We start from the raw sequence: 9,193 nt of genomic DNA on the forward strand, positions 1-9,193 counted from the left end.
AGGCGTCCAATTTAGCAGACTATTTAAGTCTATTGATTGTATCTAGTGTTATCCCCTGATGAAGTCACGTGATGTGACGATACGCGTCGGGATTGGAGCATTAGATCAAACACTTTCTGACGGAAGGAGACGAGCTCACCGCTCATGGATGTATTCAACCGCAGATTCGTTTATATATGAGTGTTACTGTGTTTTTTATCATTAAGTACATTCCTTCAACGAGGTTATGTGATGAGCCTTCCTTCTTTTTATTTTTCCACCATCCTTTGAGCAACTTATTTGACGCTACTGGGAGGCTAGGAGAAACAGGAAGAGACACACAGGAGTATTTACGAACTCGGTGTTCGTCGGAGATACGTCCATTAATATTGTCCCTTGAGTGAGTGCATTGCTGTGTGATTTATTTACCTCAGTTCTGGCTCTCACAGAATTACACTATATATCCCTTTGTTGTTCTTTCCATATGCAATATCTGGCTCTGAGTCTTTTAGCCACACACGAGTCTATTTCCAGTGAGTGTACATATGAGGATTTTTGGGCTGACTGTGCAACAGCTGTGAGGTGAGCTGCTAGGAGACACAAGAGGTGTTTGTACTGAAGCTATTCCCCATTTCAACACTTGTGCCTGGTTTTGGGATCACCATATAGAGACTCTTTGCTCATTATTTAGTGTGTTCTCTTGTCAAATCATTGACTTTCACACATAGAGACTTTTTGCCTATCATTTAGTGTGTTCTCTTGTCAAACCATTTGTTTTTCACACTTACACTTTGTCATTACTTTATCACGTTTGATTTATGTCACTTGGTTTCTAAATGTTGTTTTTATTTATATTTTATGTTTGCTGAAAATCACCTACCTTATCTATTGCGAGGTTCACTCATTATTGTGTAGTTCACATTCTCACTGTGTTTTTACACTTTCTGTGTGCTTATCAGTCACACTGTCCTTTTACTCTTTGAGTCACACAGCATAGACACCATCACTTATTTATTTTCTACTTTTTGCTATAATAAATATCCCCCAAAAATGGGGTACAGGTACGTCCCCTTTATTATGCACAGCTGTGGGTCGTGCGCGTGCTGCCGGCAAGAATTTCCGACAAGAACTTTTGCCGTTGGAAAATTTGAGAACCAACTCTCAAATTTATGCTGTTTTTCCGACAGAACATTTCCGACCAAAAGCTCACATTTCTTGTTGGAAATTCCGATTGTGTGTACGCGGCATTAAACACTAACTTGAAGGGTTGTAAAGTTATATTTGATTAATGTCAATCCCTTGAAAAGAGAATTGTTTTCACTTGTACAAATAAAGAAGATGTGTTGATCAGCGTGAAACATGTATTGATGTAGGCTTTATTTAAGAAGTGTAATGAAGGTTGAGTATCTCAAAGCCATGTTTTAGAATTTGAAAATCAGAGTATTTTGATTGGATTTAAATGTTTCTAAAACTTTTCTTTTAAAGATCACTTGGAGCGCATCATTGAAATTGGAAAGCTGCGTGCTATCCAGAGAAAGGCACGATTTGCTAAGCTGAAGGTCTGTGTCTTCAAGGAAGAGATGCCTATTACCCCTTATGAGTGCCCTCAATTTAATACACTACGATTTGAGAGGAGTGAGAATGAGCACTTTGAGCACCACTGCGAGGTAGATGTGTCTTTTGGTCCTTGGGAAGCAGTGGCAGATGTATATGATCTTCTGCACTGTATAGTTAGTGACCTGTCTGAGAGGGGCATCACCGTCGAACACCAATGCATTGGAGTGTGTGACAAGCACCTTGTTAATCACTATTACTGCAAACGTCCAATCTATGAATTCAAGATCACTTGGTGGTGAGATGCTGCAATTATGGCGTGAAGACCAAACTGCACCTTGGACCAAATAACTTTTGAAATGCACTGCAAGTGTGACTCACAGACTGTTAACCATGTATACCAATATTTAAAGTGTACTAAAAACTCCATACAGTACAAGAGCTGTAGTGATGCCTTCTCCAGAGTTAGAGCCGGTTCACACAGGGGCGACTTGGGATCCGACTTGAAGTTGCCCCAAGTCGCGCTCTTGAGAAAATCAATGGAAGTGAATGGAGCCGTCTTAATGCACACTACTGAAGTCGCTCCGACTTCAGAAAAGGTTCCTGTACTACTTCAATCCGACTTTTAGGCAACTTGTAGGCAACTTGTACCCATTGATTTCAATGGAAGTCGTCTCCAAAGTCGGATCGTGTCTTAGCTGAAGCAACAATACAGGAAGAGAAAATTGTTTTCTCAGGCAAACGCCTCCCTCCCACAGAGCTGATTGTTGTTTGATTGGCCACTGGAAAGTCGCCTGTCCTGGGGGCGACTTGAAGTTACCTTGTAAGTCGCCCCAAGTCGCGCTGTGGTGCGTGCTCAGGTCGTGTCCAGGTCGCCTTGCAAAGTCGCGGCCAGAGTCGTGTTGCCCCTGTGTGAACCGGCTCTTACTGGGCAAGTTAAAAGTTTGTTTGCACTAAAATCACAAATACTAATTGTTTAGTATGAAAAAAAATCTTTAATTTTGTATATATATTAGAGACAAATTTGTAAGAATCATTTAGTGGTGTAATTCGTTGTCCAGCTGTTTTAGGCTGGTTCCTTATTTTTAGTATGTACCATATAATGTATTTAATAATGTTTCAGCATATAATGACATCAAGTATATTAGGAGGCACTTAGGATCTATAGAGGCATTTGCAAACCAGAGAAAATGGGCTTGCGCTCTATATATTTAATCATTTGGTGCAGTAATAAAAGTCAGAGATCCACACATGGCTACAAATTCTAATGCCGCGTACACACGATCGTTTTTCTGCATGAAAAAAAATGTTGTTTTTCAGCATGTCCAAAAAACGAAGTTTTTCCAACTTCATCATTAAAAACGATGTTGCCCACACACCATCGTTTTTGAAAAATGATGAACAAAGCGCGGTGACGTACAACACGTACGACGGCACTCTAAAGGGGAAGTTCTATTCGCCTTTGGGCTGCTTTTAGCTGATTCCTTGTTAGTAAAAGACGATACGCGCTTTTCTGTCTGTTACAGCGTGATGAATGTGCTTACACCATTATGAACGGTAGTTTTACCAGAACGAGCGCTCCCGTCTCATAACTTGCTTCTGGGCATGCGCGGGTTTAAAACGTTGTTTTAGCCCACACACGATAATTTTTTACAATCCGAAAAATGAACATGAAAAACGCTGTGAAGCCCACACACGATCATTATAAATGACGTTTTTAAAAACGTTGTTTTTTTTCATGCCGAAAAACAATCGTGCGTACGCGGCATTACTCTAAATTTGTTAATACAGGCTACAATTGAGCATGTGTAAAAAAAACTGCTGTCATCTGAATATGGTGTGTTTTGTTCAGGTTTGATATGCTAATGTTTAGCCCCAATATGTCAAATTAATATTGGCTTTTTTTTTGTTGTCATGCAAGGCAACCTGCTCACTTATCAAATGTTTGCGTCACTGCATGAAAACATATTAATGGAGTGGTTTCTGATTACCTATGTCACTGTAAATAACTATACTTTTTACAGTTTAACCATTGGCATTGAGTTGGGGAATAAGTTGGGTAATAATGACAACCATTATCAGCGCTTAGACACAGCGGCAACGCTGTAATTGGCGCTATATAAGGGTAAACATTATTATTATTATTATTATTATTTTTATATCATTATAATAATGTCATTTGTTTACTTGCCACACATTCCTTCTTGTTTGAGGGTCAGCCACGTGCTACATAAGCTTTCTGGTAGGTCTCCATATAACTGCTTTTAATGCACCAGTCTCATGAAGAGTGGCAAGGCAATTGGCTGGGATTTAGCCGAAAAACGAGGCTCCAGTAATAAAGTGAAACTAGATTGAAGAGTGACATCTAAGGTCATAGCGGGCATCTTGAGTTGCTTACACCTAGCCTTGGTTCAAATCTCTGGATGCGTGGGTGCACGTGTAGGGCAGCCAATTCATTTAAATGGACTGCCCTACCCACGAGAAACATGGGGAAAGAAGTCCTTGACCCTTGTGTAAATTTACCTCACACAGACCTGTGGTTTCCAACGCATGGGGGGTGTAAAGGTACCCATATACTAGAAGGTCTGTCTTTTTGATCCAATAGATTAAGTGATTGTACAGTGCATTTGCTATTGCAGTCATCATACAGCAGTATCTACAACTCTAGTTATTTTGGAAAAGTACTCTTTACTGAGCATTTATCAGTCAATAACGGAAGTTATTTTTGGTCTGTGTATGCATCTTTTTTCACTTATACAGGAAGTGCACAACACAAATATAGTATAGTGCAATAACACATAATGACCAAAATACCTCTTCCTATTTGTCTGAATACAGTAACTGAGATCTGATTAGTTAGTACAGGTTACTATTATTTCCTGTTTGTTATTGAATTTTTTAGGTACCATAAGCATATGCCATATTGTTTTGCCGTGGTCTAATACGAAAATTTATGAAACTGCAATGGCAATAAATAAGTGCTGTAAACTGTGCTACTCTCAATAATAGATTAATTTCCTTCTTACAAAAAACTGTGAAAACATATACTGTATTCTACGTAATGCAAAGTCAAGTGGACACACACAAAGACAGACTTGTGTAAAGACACTTACAGTATATTTACATACTGTATTTATTTCATGTAATTTGGGTAAGGAAATTGGAAGACAAATGTTAAAGATTTACACTGGAACTGACATGTAAATTCTCTTGCCATGTTTAATCTGTATTTTTACTGTCATTTTTTGTGTGCATAAATAATAGCTGCATAGAAAACCAATCATAGATGATGGCAGGCTATTATATATTATAGAATAATTGCAATGTGAAATAGAGTGCCCTCTTGACATACTGGATGCACTGAGATTACTGTGCATGTGAAGTGTCAGCTCAGCACAAAGTGTGCCTTAGAAAAAACAGCCATTCCTTTAGCTTTAACTCTGCTATTCTGACTGAGTAAGGATAGGCTAGACATTCCTTCCTTTTACAGTATATACAATCTCAGGTTTGGATCCGCATTATATCTGTTGTAGCTGTGTCATTTATTTTCTGTCTATTGAGGGACACCTACAGGAGTCCAGTGTCTAATCAGACACTGGCAGACAAATAATTGTAGGCTGCCCTAGGATCCTCTACCCAGAATGCCTAAGCTTTTTGCTAGTGTCCTAGAAGGACAGACAGATGTCAGCTCTGCTGTGAAAAGTTTAACTAGTTTTACCTAGCATTTTTTCTTCAGTCTTATTCTCCTTCTATCAACCTTAAAGTGATGGCGCTTTTTACAGTCCTCCATGCACTGTAATAGTTTGCTGTGGAGTGCTTTCCAGGTTCAGAGCAGTAGCATTGCCTCAGCACTTGGCCTGTCTCTGAAAACCTACTCTGTTGAGTAAGGCCAGTTAGGCTGAAGTATTGGAAGCTACCTCACAATTTGCACTGCTGGACGCCTTTCAAATTTCTGGCAACCACCTGTTAGGGTTAACACTGAGTGACTAAGTACTGAAGCCATTCGCTGAGTGGAGTTTTGTGCACGCTTTCCTGCCATTTAGCATAGAGGAAGTACCATTTGTTGCTGCTTCTGTTGAGCTAGGCACCACAAGGAACTCCAGTCTGAGCCTGTGGCTCCTGCCTCACACTTTGGGTCTAGCTACATCACTGCTATGCAGTTGAAACATGTCTAGACACACAGGGCAAAGCCCTGCAGTTATGGGTGATCCTGGTCAATATTCCTGTTATGGTTTCTGAATCTGAAGGAAATTACCCCTGCAAACTAATTTCTAGTGACATGGTAGTTGTAAGGTTTACATCATCTGAGCTACCTTCAGCTGCGTTGGTTAAGGCTGGGACCCCTATTCTGCTGTCAGGGGCCTCTACTGCATTCAAGTCCTAATGGATACTGGCTGAAGAAGATCTAAGTGTGCCTTGTTGCCATCATGGGAAGAGTTTCTGGCCTTAGAACAGACAAGCTGAGCTGTCAATCACTGCTACCATCTCTGACTTGGATTCAGATACAGTTTATCTCTGATGAGACTGTTTTTGGGGCACTGCTGTTTCCTTCTGTTGCCTCAGAATTACAAGTGGTAATTTCAGACCTTTCTGATGCAGTGCATACTACCCTGCATTTTAAGGATCAGCCTGCTGTCTCCAGCATTGGGTCTTTCATAGCTCCTACAGCTGCAAAGACCTTTCAGCTACACTGCTGTCTGAGGTATTCCTTTATGCAAACTGAAAGTATCCGGTAGAGTCCTGGGCTTCCCCTGAAAGTGTGCTGGAACTATTTTTATTTTTTTAAGTGTGTTGGAACTGTTATCCTCCCAGAAGCAATTTGTTAAATGGTGACCTTTGTCCACAGTGGAGCTGCCCGTGACCCACCTTAACATGAAAATAGTTAAATCTGTAAAGGGCATGTAAAACTAAGAATTCTTCTGACCAGCAACTCCTAGTTTGCGCTGGTAGGTTTTGCTCTCCATTTTGTATTGGCTGTAACCCTAATCTGTCAAACCATGACAGAATGGATCAGATTCCTCAAAAAGGATCTCTCCACCACTGGTGTAGACAACTTTTTGATTAAGCATGTGAAATAGTTATCTGGAGCCTTAGGCTTCTGTTGTGATGGCTTGTTACAAGCACACAAATTTGAGTTCCACATGGGTTTGTCTTCCATACAGATACCCAGAGGACTCTGGTTAAGGTGATGGGATACTGATGCCATATCCAAAGATATACTTATGATACACAGCACTCCTTTAAATTATCAAGTACATTACCCAATATTCGTTCCAACATTAAAGAGCAATATCGAACAATCACATCACTTATTACAATACACTTGCATGTAATAAAACTCATAGAAATTTCACACACTAAAAGTGCTTAAAGTATATCCTTGATTATTCAAAAAGTGCTGTGCAAATTAAGTGCAATATAATCCATAAGGTGTCCTCTGTGTGTCACTCCACCAATGTGTCACCACTACCTCCATTCAGGAGAACTCACCAGAAAATCAGGACCCCCGACTTGAGTGGGTCATTATACGCCTTATCCCCTCAAGGGATCAATTAACCAGGAATCAGGACAGCTACACACGCTACATTACATTAATGTAAAGCCCAAAAGAAAGAAGAGCTCCAATAGTGTAAAACAATAAAAAACAAAGGTTTTAATGCTTACATTGAACAGTGCATTCCATCTTGCACCCAGAATAAACACTCTGTTACATTACAGTCCCACTCCACTATACCAAGTGAGAGCTCAGGCTCAAACACACACACCCGTACAGGTTGAACTAGATGGACTAGTGTCTTCACTCAGTCTTACGAACTATGGGCCAGATTCTCATACATTCGCGCTGCTCCTGGGCAGCGTAATATATGAGATCTACGTTACACCGCCGCAGGTCTACAGGTTTACATCCTGATTCTCAGAACACTTACCTGTAAACTTGCGGCGGTGTAGCGTTAGATTGCTCGTCGCAAGCCCGCCCAATTCAAATGGGGAGGGCACCATTTAAATTAGGCGCGCTCCCGCGCCGAGCGTACTGCGCATGCTCCGTCGGGTAAATTACCCGACGTGCATTGCGCTAAATGACGTCGCCCCGACGTCATTTGCTTAGATGTATACGTAAATGGCGTCCAGCGCCATTCACGGACGTCTTACGCAAACGACGTATTTTTTTTTTAATTCGACGCGGGAACGACGGCCATCGTTAACATTGGTTGCGCCTGCTAATTAGCAGGGGCAACCTTACGCGTCGGGTACGCTACGCAAACGACGTTAATTCGCTGCGTCGACCTCGCGTATGTTCGGGAATCGCCGTACTTACCTAATTTGCATAGACGACGGGGAAAAGCGACGATGCGACACCTAGCGGCGGGAAAAAAAAATACTTTTAAGATCTGACAGCGTAACAGCCTTACGCTTGTCAGATCTAATGGGTACCTATGCGCAACTGATTCTGAGAATCAGTCGCATAGATACCCGGGGCCAGATGAGGTGTTACGACGGCGCTAATGGTGTTGCGCCGTCGTAACGCCTTTGAGAATCTGGCCCTATGAGTATCTCTCACCACTTCCAGGAGTACTTTGCGGCATGATGTCCCTTCTTGTAGCTCCGCCTTGACGTAAATTTCTTTCTAATGAAGTCCTCATATCCAAAGAACATCTGCCTTGCTTGGCCTTTGTGGAACATCATCTCTTTGGTTCTTCACTTGAAACTGGTAATAGGAATGTCACTTGAGGCCAGGGCGTACTCCTGCCTCAACAGGGTTGGTGGAATCCCGCTCTTCTCAGTCATCTACTTCTGAAGTACCTCAGAATCTCAGAGGAATTATTACACCTTCCCCAGTTTCTTGGGTTCCTCCCACCCATGGGCCCCCTGCTTCAGCTCAAGTGTCAATCTGCTCCCTGTAGCTGTGTCCCATCCAGGCCACCCCTTTTTCACACAGGAAAACCACCTATCCTTCAGACAGGAGAAGCAATTCATTGTACCACTGAGTGCGCCTCCCTTCCAAAGGAACCCCCTGACTAGGGCCAGCTGTGACTGGCCCATGCACACCTACTACTTTCATTGAGTCCTGTGCTCAGCTAAATACTATTTCCCAGAATCCCATCTATAGGATCCTCAGACGACCTCCTGTAAAGAGATTTAGCTTCACAGATCCCTGTAGTCAGCATCTTTCCAAATCTAGCACCTGCAAGATCTGTCTAGATATGGCTTTATCAGGTTTCAGAGTTGGTAATTACCTGTCACTTGTGTGCAAGGTCAACTTGCTTACGGTAGTTCCGCACTATGAAGCTCCACAACCTGTGTACCATTAGGTCCTTTGTCATTTACATAGGGTAGTAACTCCATTTTTCCCTAATGGAAGTATTGGCATTATGCTCCTTACAGGGTTGTCTGTCTCTCCTATTTTTTATTCTGTCCCTCCCCCCAGTTGTTATAGGGTGTAGTTTCTGAGCAGGGTAATGTATCTGTCTCTATGGTCCAGGAAGTCACCTGTGTGATCCTGCAGCCTATCACGTGGCTGAGAAGGATTCTCCTTCCTCTATGTGTGACACTTTGCTCTTTGGGGAATCATCTTCCCTGGAGCCAATCTTATTTTAGGACAGGTAGTTTCTTCAACACCAGGAATCCCATCCTGGGCATATCTACTGACTCAGGCTCTGGT

General features: G+C 41.9%; 1 protein-coding gene across 2 annotated transcripts in view; it reads left to right on the forward strand.

The window, feature by feature from the left end:
• The window catches only part of KCTD7 (potassium channel tetramerization domain containing 7), a 37,046-nt gene extending 34,974 nt beyond the window's left edge, over window positions 1–2,072 (forward strand). For both annotated transcript variants that reach the window (XM_040336769.1, XM_040336770.1), the window contains exon 4: window positions 1,465–2,072. In XM_040336769.1, coding sequence (XP_040192703.1) covers window positions 1,465–1,835 — 371 coding nt within the window. In that variant the 3' untranslated portion in view covers window positions 1,836–2,072. The remainder of the gene's footprint in view (window positions 1–1,464) is intronic.
• Window positions 2,073–9,193: the final 7,121 nt, after the last annotated feature.

The sequence above is a fragment of the Rana temporaria genome, chromosome 2, assembly GCF_905171775.1.
Source record: "Rana temporaria chromosome 2, aRanTem1.1, whole genome shotgun sequence".
Classification (NCBI taxonomy): Eukaryota; Metazoa; Chordata; class Amphibia; order Anura; family Ranidae; genus Rana; species Rana temporaria.